Source organism: Anomaloglossus baeobatrachus, chromosome 5, assembly GCF_048569485.1.
Source record: "Anomaloglossus baeobatrachus isolate aAnoBae1 chromosome 5, aAnoBae1.hap1, whole genome shotgun sequence".
NCBI lineage: Eukaryota > Metazoa > Chordata > Amphibia > Anura > Aromobatidae > Anomaloglossus > Anomaloglossus baeobatrachus.
In genome coordinates this window covers 536,101,930-536,118,530 of record NC_134357.1, presented here as the reverse complement: position 1 = coordinate 536,118,530, position 16,601 = coordinate 536,101,930, and the positions used below count along the sequence as shown (strand labels likewise).

General features: G+C 45.4%; 1 protein-coding gene across 1 annotated transcript in view; it reads right to left on the bottom strand.

Annotated features, from left to right (window-relative positions):
* LOC142312927 (uncharacterized) overlaps positions 1–16,601 on the bottom strand; it is a 126,466-nt gene that overhangs the window by 72,960 nt on the left and 36,905 nt on the right. Inside the window, exon 4 of the mRNA XM_075351915.1 lies at positions 9,031–10,200. Within this exon, the coding sequence (XP_075208030.1) occupies positions 9,031–10,200 (1,170 nt within the window). The remainder of the gene's footprint in view (positions 1–9,030; positions 10,201–16,601) is intronic.

The window sequence follows — 16,601 nt, the reverse complement described above, 5'->3', positions numbered from 1 at the left end:
TTTGTCCAGGAACTACAGTTCCTTTTTACACAGAGCACATTCACTATGCCTGGTTTTGGAGACACATTTTTTAGTTTTGTCCCGAATCTAGAAAAAATGGAGACAAAGACGACTTTAGAAAGTGAACTTTCACGAAGATCACTTACCAGTCAGACGCAAAGAGGCGGTACCAGGTCAGGAGTGATGCCATTTGATTCTTCTCCCTTGGAGAATCTATTGCTGTCGAGTCTGCCAGACTTCGCCTCCTGCTGGCTGGATCAGCCATCACTTTTCCCGGAATGCTTTCCACCAGATCTTGTGGTACTACTGTCTTGACCACGCTGAGGTTTGCCTCTTTGCTGCCACTTCTGAGTGTCAGGACAGTCCACCTGATCAGACTGCGGCCGTGGTGATAGAGGAGGCGATGGTGATGGTGATGACTGCTGATTCTGCTGTTCATCCATATTACCAGAGGGTTCAGAGGCTGTAACAAACCAGCCTACTAGGTTTGCCGCTCATTTTTGAGCTGACGTGACCAGGCAGAGCTTCCAATAGGAGAGGGCACCCCACGCGTGTGCAGTGCCCAGCCCATGATCACATCAGCCTGCCACACACAACGTGGCGCCTAACCTTCAGTACCAGAAGCACCGTCGGAGCCCGCAGCCACAAGGACACACCATCCATGTACCGGACCTCCCAGGTAAGCAAACCTGCACCACCGCCTGCTCTGAGCTTCACCTGGTCTTCTAGGGACCCCTTGCCATCCCCGTGGACTCACTGCGTAGGGGTCCTTGCTGCTATGGTCATAGCCCCCATGGGATTGTTGTGGCGTCACTGGAGGAGGGTGATCCCGCATGTAGCCAGCACTCCCGTGGGTCTGCTGCGGCATCTCTACAGCAGCTCAGCCGGCCACAGCAGGACCCATGCCTCTGCCAACACCGGCCAGCAAAGACTGGAATTCCCATCTTTGACCCCAAGGACCATCCTGAATCCCGCCGATTCCTGGAGGCTCCCTGTTCAAGGACAGGAAACCAACTGATGCGGGGAGCGGTACCGCCCTTTTTATCCTGTAGCTTTTCTGCCCTTGAAGGGCGAATCTCCTCTCTCGTGGTGCTGTCATAAATACCTAGTGCATTTCAACCATAGTCTGAGCGGTACTTCTGGGTTAGGGTGCACTGGGCCTTTAAGAATAGGTGCATGCGCCCCAAGTTTGCTCCCTGGAAACCTTTGTGGCATGTACAGGCCCTGGGAGCCGACGGCAGTGATCGGGGACACAGGAGTTACCAATGAGCGGTTGGGAGGGTGAGTGTGCTAGCGTCCCTGAAAGGAGGGGGTCAGGGGAGTGCAGCTACACTAATAATGGAATAACATGCTGCCTCCTACTACAGAGTATCAGACGGTGGCGCTGAATGTTTTGTCATGCCGAGGAACCTTCTGTAGCCTGTGAGCACTTTAATTTTGGCGTGTAGCAGGTAAATATCGACCACATCCTCTCCCTTCAGCAGCTACACCTCCACCACCAGCACCCTCATAATGGTCACATTCCATATTTGATGCTCTCCCCATAAAAAGTACAGACTATTACATGGACTGTAAAAAGAGAGGGTTCTCAGCTAGTAATAGGCGGACCCGGACTGTAAAAGTTCAGAACCGTGCAGGTTGAAAAGTATCCAAGCACTGACCCTGGTCCTGGAGTTCTCAAGAAACCCCAGGTACCTATTTGGATCCGGCAATTCAGGTAATTAAAAAAAATAAAGGGAAAAAAAAAAGGAGAAAAAGCAGAAGCGTTATACTTACCAGTCTCACATGCGGCTGATACACTACTTCCGGGGCCGATCATTATCCTTCATACATATGTGCCGCCCCCATGGAAGGAGCCGAGCTGCTCGGATCCGGGTTCGCTGTGGCTCGAGGGTCTCCGGACCCGGGGGTCGTGCAGCCACTGAAATATAAGGGTGATATTTACGGGGAATTGATATGTAGTTCGTGACGCCACCCGTGGTGTACGGTAATTTGGGGGGTACCACCGCTGCTGTTGGGAGTACCCGGGGTGATGAAGTCGGGCAGCAAGGTGTTGTAACCCTCCATGGGTAGGGGAGATGCCCCGGGACTCGGTGTGGGGTGCAGGGGTCACTCTGTACTCACTCAGTTCATAAGCAGACACTGACAACCGGGTAAACCAAGTCTCTGGGTACCGCTGCCACTGAGGGAAGCTCGTCCTGGTCCCGTCCCCAATGGTGCTGCCTGGTGATCCGTAACCTGCCTCCTGACACTTAGTTTTACTTCAACTTGATGGCCCGGTAGCCTGGAACTAGCCGGGCCCCCCTTCCTACTATGGCTAAGTATTGGAGCTTGCTCTCAGGGCTCACGCTTGGGATTTTCTGGACCGTTTTGGATTTGGAAAGTCCTATCCCCCTCGTTGCGCTAATGCCCCGATTCTGGAGCGGGTGGGAACAGATCATAAAGGCTCCGTTCTCCTCAGGTGAATTGTCAGCTTGCCTGAAGCTACTCCCCGACCTAGGGTCCGTGTACCCCGTCGTGCCTTCGATCCCGAACCGGTGATAATGCTAGGCTGCCGGCTGTCCTGCTCGACAGGTCCAAGCACCTCGCCACAATCCCCTGCAACCGTGGGTCCAATTCCTCTAGGCCCAGACCACCGTCTGCAACCTAGACAGTTCCTTCAGGAGTCATCACTCCCGATTTCCTCTGAGCTCCTCACAGCTCGAAGGCTAATTCCCAACCCTCTCCTTCAACTCCTCTCTGACTACACTCCTTACCTCTTCTCCCTGACCCCCCAGGTGGGCGACTCTATTCCACTCAAGCTGTCCACTGGTGTGTTTGGTGGGTGTGGTGCAGGGTGTATCTAGGATTTGATTTGCTGTTGGAGGCAACACCATTTAGTTAGGGACCCAGAACCAAGAGGGAGGCAGAATACTGCACGGAAGGTCAGCTTGTGCAGTACCCTGTGACGACCTGATAGTCCAGGGGCGTCACACATATGCACTGCTTCCCCCAGCGCCTCTGATTAGTTGCAGTCATACAGCGCCCCCTCCCCATGTGACAGCGATTCTGACTGCTTTCAAATCCCTGACGTTGAGTGCGTCACTAAAGTGTAAAAATAAAGACTTGGCACCTGAGGACCTTGGGCATCTTTCTTCAACATCACCCCCTTGCAAATCAGCAAAGCAATGTGAACCTCAACAAGTCAGGCAAAAGAACAAGAAATCAGGAAGGGGGCAAACACTTTTTCAAACTACTGTATATAAACAATGTGAAATATTTAATGCACATGGAATATTGGTGTTTATTTTCTTTTTAGATAACATGTCTATTTTTAACTGCATGTACTATTATTTCTAATATAAGATCTAAATTTCTAGTTTACTTACTTGTCGTTACTATGAAAATATATTACAGTTTCTCCCTGTGATTTTGTTGCTCTTAAACAAAATAGGATTTACAAGTGAAACATTTCTCACCCTCCAGGCATGATACTGGCATCTTCCCATGTGAGCTTTTAGAATATATAGTTTCTTTTTTTTGTGTGTGTGTTCTTTGAGAGCAGTTTATCTTCGGTTCTGCAGGTGGAGCATCGAGCTGTGGTTTTATCCATTCATTGTTTTACGTCACTGGTATACCTGCAATTTTACAATCTCAGAGGATTCCGGACAAATGTGTGTTTGTACTCAAGGACTTACAAAGAAGGAATGGATCATGTAGATTAATAGTAATTTGCAATATGAACATATTTATTACTGTAACTTACAAACAAAAGAACTTTTCACACTGAGATTGTGGATTAAAACACTGTAATGAATGGCAAATCACTGAAAATGGGTGTTAGGCTATGTGCCCACGCTGCGGAAAATTTGCGGAATTTGCCGCGATTTTTTCACGTAAATTCAGAGGATTTTTCAAAAATCTGCAGTACAGCAAGTCCCCAGCCATTTCTATGGCATTTGGGAGCTGCTGTGCCCATGCTGCGTTTTTTTCCGCAGCGGAAATAATGCAAATTTCCCTGCGGAAAAATCTGCAGCATGTGAATTATTCCTGCGGATTTCTCCGCAGGGTCCCATACTTACATGCCTTGATATAAGACACCGGAGTCACTTCGTCAGGTGCAGAGGAGCGCGGTGGAGCCAGGAGCTGGAAGGAGGGGCCTGCACGAGCTCCGGTCATGTGACAGCCAGAGCTAGTTCAGGCCTGCCCACCTTCTCCTGCACAGTGCAGACACGGCCGGAGAGGGAAGTGCTGCGTGATGGAGGTAAGTATGAATGCCCCGATCACTCAACACTTGTTCTGCATTGAGGATGCAGTGCCGAAGCCATGGTACTGTATCCTCAATGCAGAATGACCACAGCATATCCGCTGGACATTCCGCAATAAAACTGCAGCATGTAAACAGACAAAGTTGTGCTGCGGTTTTCTGCGAGCTCCTGCGGAATGTCCTGCAGATATAACCGCAGGGCACTTTCCCCATGGGCACATAGTCTTAGGAAGAAGCGGGAGGAGAAAACGTTGGGTATTTGGGAGTTTCAGGAGAGGGGTTACCAACACCTTTATTCATATATTGAATATATAAATATACAATGTGAAATATTTAATGCACATAGAATATTACTTTTTATTTTCTTTTTAGATAACAGAAGTCTATAAGTAACTGCTTTTAAGTTCAAAATTGTTTTCCCTTTTGTATTTACTGTCACTCTCTTTCTTGTTTTCTTATACAGTTTGTCATAATATATGGTTTCTCTCCATATGAGATTTTCTTTGTGTCCCAACAAAATTTGAATTTCAAGTAAAACACTTATTTTCTATGTGGCTTCTCCCCATGTGAAGTTTGTGATGTACAGTGAAGGAAATAACTATTTGATCCCTTGCTTATTTTGTAAGTTTGCCACTGACAAAGACATGAACATTCTATAATTTTAACCCCTTAACGACCCATGACGTACTGGGTACGTCATGGATCCTGTGAGGTTAATCCCCGCCCCCTGCCGTGAGCAGGCCGCGGCGATCCGCTCACATATCAGCTGTTTTCAACCGCTGACATGTGTGCCTGCTAGTCACGAATGGAATCGCTTTCACCCGCGACTATAAACCCCCTACATATCGCTGCCAAAATCTGGCAGCGAGATGTATATGCTGACTTATCCGCCCTCATCTGAAGTCATGTGACATGATCACGTGACTTGTGGTGGTTGCCATGGTAGCACAGGGTCATGTAATGACGCCTGTAGCGAACATGAGTCATTTCCTCTCAATGCCGGGATACTGCCGGCATTGAAAGTAAAGCAGCATATCTGCAGATCTCTGCTCTGTAGCTGTGATCTGAAGATATGGAAGAGCGATCAGATTCCTGATCGCTGTAGCCCCCTAGTGGGACTAGTAAAAAAAAAAGTTTTAAAAAATTAAAAAAAAGAAAAAAAACCTTAAAGTTCAAATCACCCCCCTTTCACCCCATTAAAAATTAAAGGGTTAAATAAATTTAAAAAAAGTATCGCCGCATTCAGAAATGCCTGATCTATCAAAATATATAATCAATTAATCTAATTGGTAAACGGCATAGCGGCAAAACGTTTTCAAACGCCAAAATTATGTTTTTTGGTCGCCGCAAATTTTGCGCAATATGCAATAACAGGCGATCAAAACATAGCATCTGTGCAAAAATGGTACAGTTAAAAATGGCAGCTCGAGACGCAAAAAATAAGACATCACTGAGCCATAGATCCAGAAAAATTAGAACGCTACGGGTTGAGAAAATTGCTCATAACGTGCGCCACTTTTATTGGACAAGCTTGTGAGGTTTTTTTAACCCCTTAAATACAAGTGACCCTATTCATGTTTGCTGTCTACAAACTCGCACCAACCTCGGGCATCACATCAACACATCAGTTTTACTATACAGTGAACATGGTGAATAAAATATCCCAAAAACTATTGTGCGATCACACTTTGTTTGCAATTTTTCCGCACTTGGAATTTTTTTTTCCGTTTTCCAGTACATTATATGGTAAAACTTATGGTTTCATTTAAAACTACAACTCGTCCCGCAAAAAACAAGCCCTTATATGGCAAGATTGACGAAAGAATAAAAAAAAGTTACGGCTCTCGGAAGAAAGAGAGGAAAAAAACAAAACGGAAAAACGCAAAATACCGGAGGGTTGAAGGGGTTAAGGGTAGGTTAAGTTTAATAGTGAGAGATAGAATATCAAAAATAAAATCCAGAAAATCAAATTGTATAAATTACATAACTTTGCACTGTCAGAGAGAAATAAGTATTTGATTCCCTACCAACCGTTAAGAGTTCTGGTTCCTAGTTAGACGCTGCTAATCAAATCGTTACTTGGATTAAAGACAGCTTTCTTAAATTGTCACCTGTATAAAAGACTCCTGTCCACAGACTCAATTAATTAGTCAGACTTTAACCTCTACACCATGGGCAAGACCAAATAGCTTTCTAAAGATGTCAGGGACAAGATTATAGACCTGCACAAGGCTGGAATGGGCTACAAAACCATAAGTAAGACGCTGGGTGCGAAGGAGACAGCTGTTGATGCAATAGTAAGAAAATGGAAGAAATACAAAATGAGTGTCAATCGACATCAATCTGGGGCTCCATGCAAAATGTCACTTCGTGGGGTATCCTTAATCATGAGGAAGATGAGAGATCAGCCTAAAACTACACAGGGGAATTTGTTAATGATCTCAAGGCAGGTGGGACCACTGTCCCCAAGAAAACCACTGGTAACACATTACGCCGTAATGGCTTAAAATCCTGCAGTGCCCGAAAAGTCCCACTGCTCAAGAAGGCACATCTGACATTTGCCAGTGAACTTGTTGATGATTCTGAGAGTGATTTTGAGAAGTTGCTGTGGTCAGATGAGATAAAAATTGAGCTCTTTGGCATTAACTCAACTTGCCGGGCTTGAAAGAAGAGAAATGTGGGTATGACCCAAAGAACACCATCTCCACTGTCAAGCATGAAGGTTGAAACATTGTTTTGGGGGGTATTTCTCTTGCTAAGGACACAGGACTTCTCCGCATCAATGGGACAATGGATGGAGCCATGTACCGTAAAACCATGAGTGACAACCTCCTTCCCTCTGCCAGCACATTAAAAATGGGTTTTGGCTGGGTCTTCTAGCATGACAATGACCCAAAACATACAGCCAAGGCAACAAAGGAGTGGTTCAAAAAGAAGCACCTCAAGGTCATTCTCCAGACCTTAATCCCATAGAAAACATATGGAGGGATCTGAAGCTCTGAGTTGCCAAGCGACAGCCTCAAAATCTTAAAGATTTAACCCCTTCACGACCTTTGACGGATATATCCGTCATGGAGCGTGTGACGTTAAGCCCCGCCCCCTGCAGCGGGCAGGATGCGGCGATCCGCGCACATATCAGCTGTTTTTAACAGCTGACATGTGTGCCTGCATGTTCCGAGTGGAATCGCATTCCACCCGGAACATTTAACCCCTTACATCTCGCTGCGAAAGTCTGGCAGTGAGATGTATATGCGCGCGGCCATGATTTTCACTTACCGCTGCCCCCACCGGAAGTCACGTGCGTGATCACGTGACTTTCGGTGGTTGCCATGGTAGCACAGGGTCATGTGATGATGCCTGTAGCTAACATGAGTCACTTCCTTTCAATGCCGGAATACAGCCGGCATTGAAAGTAAAGCACCATATCTGCAATTCTCAGCTCTGTAGCTGAGATCTGTAGATAGTGCAGAGCGATCGGATTGCTGATACCTATAGCCCCCTACAGGGACTAGTAAAAAAAAAAAAAAATACAAAAAAAGGTTTTAAAAAATAAAAAAGAACTAAAAGTTCAAATCACCTCCCTTTCGCCCCATTGTAAACTAAAGGGTTACAAAAATAAAAAATATACACATATTTGGTATCGCCGCGTTCAGAAATGCCCGATCTATCAAACTCTAAAATCAATTGATCAGTAAACGGCGTAGCGGCAAAAAAATTCCAAATGCCAAAATAATGTTTTTTGGTCGCTGCAAGTTTTGCACAAAATGCAATAACAGGCGATCAAAACGTAGCATCTGCGCAAAAATTATTCCATTAAAAACGTCAGCTTGAGATGCAAAAAGTAAGCTCTCACTGAGCCATAGATACCAAAAAATGAGAATGCTACGGGTTTCAGAAAATGGCGTAAAACGTGCGCCACTTTTATTGGACAAACTTGTGATTTTTTTTAACCCCTTAGATACAAGTAAACCTATACATGTTTGGTGTCTACAAACTCGCACCAACCTCAGGCATCACAATGACACATCAGTTTTACCATATAGTGAACACGGTGAATAAAATATCCCAAAAACTATTGTGCGATCACACTTTTTTGCGGTTTTGCCACACTTGGAATTTTTTTGCTGTTTTCCAGTACACCATATGGTAAAACTTATGGTTTTATTTAAAAGTACAACTCGTCCGGCAAAAAACAAGCCCTCATAAGGCAAGATTGACGGAAAAATAAAAAAGTTACGGCTCTCGGAAAAAGGGGAGCAAAAAACAATAACGCAAAAACGGAAAAGGGTCTGGGGCTGAAGGGGTTAAAGATGATCTGCAAAGAAGAGTTTCACCAAAATTCCTCCTGACATGTGCACAAACCTCATCATCAACTATAAAAAAAAGTCTGACTGTTGTGCTCGCCAACAAGGGTTTTGCCATCAAGTATTAAGTCTTGTTTGCCAGAGGGATCAAATACTTATTTCTCTTTGCAAACTGCAAATAAATTTATACAATGTGATTTTTTGGATTTTATTTTGGATATTCTCTCACTGTTAAAATTACCTTACCCTTAAAATTATAGACTGATCAAGTCTATCAGTGGGCAAACTTACAAAATCAGCAAGGGATCAAATACTTATTTCATTCACTGTACAAGAAGATGCCATTTGTGAATAAAACATTTTCTACATTCTGAACATAAAAAGGACTTTTCCTCTGTGTGAGTTTTCAGATGGACAACTAAAAGTGATTTCTGACTAAAACATTTCCCACATTCTGAGCATGAATATGGCTCTAAAAACTCTTGTGAATCTTCTGGTGTTTAAGCACTTCTGATTTTTGTGCAAAATATTTTCCACAATCTGAACATGAAAAAGGCTTCTCCCCTGTGTGCGTTCTCATATGTCTAACAAGATTTGATTTTAATGCAAAACATTTCCCACATTCTGAACATGAAAAAGGCTTCTCTCCTGTGTGTATTTTCTGGTGATGAACAAGATTTGATTTTTCTGCAAAACATTTCCCACATTCTGAACATGAAAAAGTCTTCAGCCCTGTATGTGTTTTCTGGTGCTGAACAAGATGTGATTTACGTGCAAAACATTTCCCACATTCTGAACATGAAAAAGGCTTCACCTCTGTATGTATTTTCTGGTGATGAATAAGATTTGATTTTTCTGCAAAACATTTCCCACATTTGGAACATGAAAAAGGCCTCTCTCTTGTGTGCGTTCTCATATGTCTAACAAGATTTGATTTTTCTGCAAAACATTTCTCACATTCTGAACATGAATATGGCTTCTCATCTGTGTGAGTTCTTTGGTGTATAACAAGACTTGATTTTCTATCAAAACATTTCTCACATTTTGAACATGAATACGGCTTCTCCCCTGTGTGAGTTCTTTGATGTATAGTGAGATAGGATTTATCTGCAAAACATTTCCCACATGCTGAACATGAATATGGCTTCTCCCCTGTGTGAGTTCTTTGATGTCTAAGAAAAATAAATTTTTCTGCAAAACATTTTCCACATTCTGAACATGAATACAACTTCTCTCCTGCATAAACTCTCTCATCTCTAAAATTCTCTGATTTCTGGTTAAAATTTTTGCCAAACTCTGAAGAAGAAAATCTTTTATCCTCTGTATGAATTTTTTGATGTGTTACAAAACACGTTTTGAGGGAAAAACTTTTCCCATATTCTGCACTTGAAAATTGCTCTTTTGCTGTAAGAGCAGGTTGATTTTTAACTCTCCTTTTATAACTTTTATTTTTCTCAATAGTCTGTGATGAATCAGAAGATAGGACCTGTTTAATAGGATCAGATGACAGATTGTTGCTGTATAGGCCTGATGGTACATCTGGAATATTGGCAGATTCTTCAGTTATATCTTGTACGTCCATAAGGTCATCAGAATCTGATTTACAAATTGCAGAGGTCAGTTTTCCCTCGGATCTTGTCAAACAGTAATCTGAAAAGAATAAAAGATTGTTTTTTAATAAAATAACTTTTTTTTTTTTTAATCAGATACATTTTTATTTTTCACCAAGTATACAAACATATGTTATATTTTCAGCAATAACGAGCAGAACTATAAACTTTCCCTCCCCAACATCCCCTCCCCCTTCTGCGTACATATTACCCATATCAATATCAAAGATCTTACATTTTAACCCTTCCATAGCATATATTGGAATGTATAGAACTAACTATCTCTGCCCATAGTCCAACATCTCCAAACTCTAATATTTATCCATATTGCAGCCACGGATTCCACAGTCTATCAAAAAGTGCAAGTTGTTTCCTTTTCCCATATATACTTCTCTCCATTTGAACAATATGATTAACATATGCGACAACTTCCCCTCTAGTCGGTGGGTCCCCCTGCATCCAGTGTTTGGCAATTACTTTCCTTGCCGCATACAGCAGTCTGGCTATCACTATTTTAGAATTGTTGTCTACTCTAATTTCCTCCACGTAACCTAGAAGACATACCAGGGGTTGCCTGGGAAGTTTACATCTATAAGCTCCTTCTATTCTATTAAGAACAGTTATCCAAAAGGGTGCCAACCTGGGGTACATCCACATCATGTGGAAAATGCCGGCATCTTCTCCATTACATCTAGGACAGTCGAAGTTACTCCTCAATCCCATTTTACACATAATTAGCGGGGATCTATATGCCCTATGCACCACATAGAGGTGGGATAATCCTGCTGGTTCACTCATTGATAATTTCGGTATGTATTCCAAAACACTTTCCCATACCTCATCAGTGATCCCGTCTATCTCTGCGTCCCATTTAGTCCTAGTGTTTACAGGGTGATCAAGCAAATATGCATGCAGTAGGTCCCTATATATAGTACATATGATTCCTCTTGTGGGTCCACTACTACACACATATTTCAGTACTAGGTCTACCTATACCAGCAATGATTGCTTTACCCCCCCCTGAGCCACCACTGCATGCACCAACCGCTTGTACTGGTACCACCCAAGTGGGATATCCCAAACTCATCCTGTATTTGTGTAAACGATTTCAGACATCCCTAGCTAAGAATTTGCCCCATATACCTTTACGTGCCCATTCCTTAATTTTGCCTATCTTGTATATCTCAGAGCAGTTTTCATTGTCCCACAACGGAGAGAATTCAGTTATTGCTGTAATCCCTCTTATTTGCTTGATCTTCCTCCAGATTCTATTCATCAAGCTAAGTGTGGGGCTCGTTTTTCCTACTCTCCCAAATGATCCGTCCTCCATTCCGAACACTAATGGTTTCCGATGCAGAACATGCCCTAACAGTCTGGATGCTGGGTCTACCACCCCTAAATCTGTCCATCCCCTGAAATGTTTACTCTGAGCTGCCAGATAATATATTCCAGGATTGGGTAGTGCTAGCCCCCCCTCATCCTTCGGTCTCTGTAGCGTCTCGAGTTTAAGTCTGGCTTGTTTGTTCTTCCATATTAGAGCACGGAAAATGGAATCAATCTCATTAAAGTGACTCTGAGGGATCCAAACAGGAGAATTGTGCAACACAGAGTATCTTGGGCATAAGCACCATTTTAATAAGATTAATCCGTCTTATTACTGATAAATAAAGCTTATTCCAAGCAGTTATCTTACTTCGCAGTTGCTTCAGCAAAGGGACTAGATTAATAGTAATGTAGTTCCCAATTGGCATGGATACCTGAATGCCCAGATATCTAAACTGGTCAGACCCGCAGTCTGTTGACCTCATGACCCAGGATCGACCTATCCACTCTCACGTACACCTGAAACAGATTCGATTTGGTCCAATTGATAGTCAGTCTGTACCGCTCGATCACCTGCATGGCACAGCTCAACGATGCCCCTGGGTCTCCCAGAAACAATAGTGTCGTCTGCATAGAGGGCTATCTCTTCTCTAATAGATGGCCATATACAAATCCCTTTATGTCTCTGTTCTGCCGTATAGCAGCCGCCAGTGGTTCCACTGCCAGAGCAAAAAGGAGAGGCAAGAGCGGACATCCTTGGCGAGTACCCCTTTGTAAAACCACCGTGTGTGTGACAACATTCCATTAATCCTCACTTTAGCTACTGGTCTAGCATATAACAGCTGTATCCAGGATATAAAATTAGGGCCAAATCCCATATGTCTTAGCACTCCCCACAGATATCCCCATTCCACACTGTCAAATGCTTTATGAGCATCTAATGAAGCTATTACTCCCTGTCCCAGATAGTCCAGCGGCAGTTGCATGTTAAGGTATAATCTTCGTATATTTTTTGCCGTGGATCTATTAGGCATAAAACCCGACTGATCCTGGTGGATTAGGGTAGATATCACTTCTGTTAAGCGATTAGAGAGTACTTTGGCCAAAATTTTTACATCCGTCTTTAACAGTGAGATGGGCCTGTATTATTGTTATTATCGCCTCCCTCATAGACTCTGGCAGTGTCTCCCTCTCCCTTGCCTCCTCCAAGACACTCAGCAAATTGGGTAAGAGTATTTCTTTCAGAGATTTGTATACCTCCACTGGCAGACCATCTACCCCCGGGGCATTTTTATTTGCCATACCATGTAAAGCTCTCTCTATCTCCTCAAGTGTGATAGAGCTCTCTAGACTGTGTTTCTCTGTCTCTGTAATTTTGGGTAATGTCATTGTACCTAAGAAAGCCTCTAGGTCGCTCTGTCTCGTCTCCCCTCTAGTAGAATATAATTCCTCATAAAAGGCTGCAAACATGTCCAGAATATCTACCCCCTCCGTAACCAAATCTCCCGTTGTGGTGCGAATGCAATGCACAAAGGATAATGGTCTCTGAGCTGCCGTCACCACTGACAACAGATGTCCCACCTTTTCTTCCTCCGCATAAAAGTTCTCTTTTTGAAAAGCCTGCTTCCTAGCTACTTTCTCCAATAGCACCTTATTAACTTCTTCCTGCGCTGCTTTTAGCTTCTGCCTATTCTCTGGTGTGGGCTGTGTTACCATCTCTGCTTCTGCTCCCTTCAAGGCCTCTAAGCAATCAATTTCCCCCTGTCTACTACGAGACTTGGGGCGGCTTTGCACGTTGCAACATCGCACGTGCGATGTCGGTGGGGTCAAATCGAAAGTGACGCACATCTGGAGTCACTTTCAACATCGTTGTGTGTAAATTCTAGATGATACGATTAACGAGCGCAAAAGCGTCGTTATCGTATCATCGGTGCAGGCTCCGACTTTTCCATAATTATGCTGCCGTGACACGTACGATGCTGTTCCTCGTTCCTGCGGCAGCACACATCGCTGTGTGTTACGCCGCAGGAGCGAGGAACTTCACCTTACCTGCCACCGGCGGCTCTACGTAAGGAAGGAGGTGGGCTGAATGTTTACATCCTGCTCATCTCCGCCCCTCCGCCGCTATTGGCCGCCTGCCGTGTGACGTCGCTATGACGCCGCACGACCCGTCCCCTTAGGAAGGAGGCGGGTCGCTGGCCAGAGCGACGGTCGCAGGGCAGGTGAGTGCATGTGAAGGTGGCATAGCGATAATTTTCGCTACGCCAGCTATCACAAGATATCGTACCTGCGATGGGGGCGGGGACTATCGCGTGCGACATCGCAGCATCGGCTTGCGATGTCGCAACGTGCAAAGCCCGCCTTACACCGGCAAACGTCTCTAAATAAAAGGCCTCTCAGGTATGCCTTCATGGCGTCCCAAACTACCAATGGATCCACACTACCTCTATTAACCCCTTCAGCCCCCAGCCTATTTTGACCCTAAAGACCAGGCCATTTTTTTCAATTTTGACCAGTGTCACTTTATGAGGTTATAACTCTAGAACGCTTCAACGGATCCCGGTGATTCTGAGATTGTTTTTCGGGACATATTGGGCTTCATGTTAGTGGTAAATTTAGGCTGATATTTTTTGCGTTTCTTTGTGAAAAAAACAGAAATTTCGCGAATATTTTGTAATTTTCAAACTTTTAATTTGTATGCTCTAAAACCAACGAGACATATGACACAAAATAATTATTAAATAACATTTCCCACATGTCTACTTTACATCAGAACAATTTTGGGGAAAAAAAAGGGAATTTTGTTTACTTACCGTAAATTCCTTTTCTTCTAGCTCCTATTGGGAGACCCAGACAATTGGGTGTATAGCTTCTGCCTCTGGAGGCCACACAAAGTATTACTCTTTAAAAAAGTGTAACCCCTCCCCTCTGCCTATACACCCTCCCGTGGACCACGGGCTCCTCAGTTTTGGTGGAAAAGCAGGAAGGAGAAAACTTATAAATTGGTCTAGGGTAAATTCAATCCGAAGGATGTTCGGAGAACTGAAGACCATGAACCAAAAGAACAATGCAACATCAACAACATGTGTACACAAAAGAACAACCAGCCCAAAGGGCACAGGGGTGGGTGCTGGGTCTCCCAATAGGAGCTAGAAGAAAAGGAATTTACGGTAAGTAAACAAAATTCCCTTTTTCTTTGTTGCTCCATTGGGAGACCTAGACAATTGGGACGTCCAAGAGCAGTCCCTGGGTGGGTAAAACAATACCTCAATAAAAAGAGCCGAAAACGGCCCCCTCTTACAGGTGGGCAACCGCCGCCTGGAGGACTCGCCTACCTAGACTGGCGTCTGCCGAAGCATAGGTATGCACTTGATAGTGCTTCGTGAAAGTGTGCAGACTAGACCACGTAGCTGCCTGACACACCTGCTGAGCCGTTGCCCGGTGCCGCAATGCCCAGGACGCACCTACGGCTCTGGTAGAATGGGCTTTCAGCCCTGAAGGGAGCGGAAGCCCAGAAGTACGGTAGGCCTCGAGAATCGGTTCCTTGATCCACCGAGCCAAGGTTGACTTGGAGGCCTGAGAGCCCTTACGCTGGCCAGCGACAAGGACAAAGAGCGCGTCTGAATGGCGCAGGGGCGCCGTGCGAGACGCGTAGAATTGGAGTGCTCTCACTAGATCCAAAGAGTGCAAATCCTTTTCACACTGGTGAATTGGATTAGGGCAAAAGGAAGGCAAGGAGATATCCTGATTTAGATGAAAAGGGGATACCACCTTAGGGAGAAATTCCAGGACAGGACGCAAAACCACCTTATCCTGGTGGAAAACCAGGAAGGGGGCTTTGCATGACAGCGCTGCAAGCTCAGACACTCTCCGAAGTGATGTGACTGCAACCAGGAAGGCCACCTTCTGCGAAAGACGGGAGAGAGAGAGACATCCCGCAGCGGCTCAAAAGGCGGCTTTTGAAGAGCCGTCAGGACCCTGTTAAGATCCCAAGGTACAAAGATGTTTGTAAGGTGGTACCATGTGGCAGACCCCCTGCAGGAACGTGCGGACCTGCGGAAGCCTGGCTAGACGCTTTTGAAAAAACACGGAGAGCGCCGATACCTGGCCCTTGAGAGAGCCGAGGGACAAACCCTTGTCCATTCCAGATTGTAGGAATGAAAGGAATGTGGGTAAAGCAAACGGCCATGGAGGAAAACCGTTATCAGTGCACCAGGATAAGAATATTTGCCAAGACCTGTAATAGATCTTGGCGGACGTTGGCATCTGGCTTGTCTCATGGTGGCAATGACATCCTGAGATAACCCTGAAGACGCTAGGAGCCAGGACTCAATGGCCACACAGTCAGGTTGAGGGCCACAGAATTCAGATGGAAAAACGGGCCTTGTGACAGCAAGTCTGGGCTGTCTGGAAGTGCCCACGGTTGACCCACCGTGAGATGCCACAGATCCGGATACCACGACCGCCTCGGCCAGTCTGGAGCGACGAGAATGGCGCGACGGCAGTCGGACCTGATCTTGCGTAGTACCCTGGGCAGCATCGCCAGAGGGGGAAACACATAAGGGAGTCGAAACTGCGACCAATCCTGGACTAAAGCGTCCGCTGCCAGAGCTCTGTGATCCTGAGACCGTGCCATGAAGGCCGGGACCTTGTTGTTGTGTCGTGACGCCATGAGATCGACGTCCGGCGTTCCCCAGCGGCGACAGATCTCTCGAAACACGTCTGGGTGAAGAGACCATTCCCCCGCGTCCATGCCCTGACGACTGAGAAAATCTGCTTCCCAGTTTTCTACGCCCGGGATGTGAACTGCGGAGATGGTGGAGCCTGTGACTTCCACCCACTGCAGAATCCGCCGGACTTCCTGGAAGGCTTGACGACTGCGAGTGCCGCCTTGGTGGTTGATGTAGGCGACGGCAGTGGCGTTGTCCGACTGGATTCGGATCTGCCTGCCCTCCAGCCACCGATGGAAAGCCAATAGGGCTAGATATACTGCCCTTATCTCCAGGATATTGATCTGAAGGGACGATTCTATCGGAGTCCAGGTTCCTTGAGCCCTGTGGTGGAGAAAAACCGCTCCCCAACCTGACAGGCTCGCGTCCGTGGTGACCACGGCCCAGG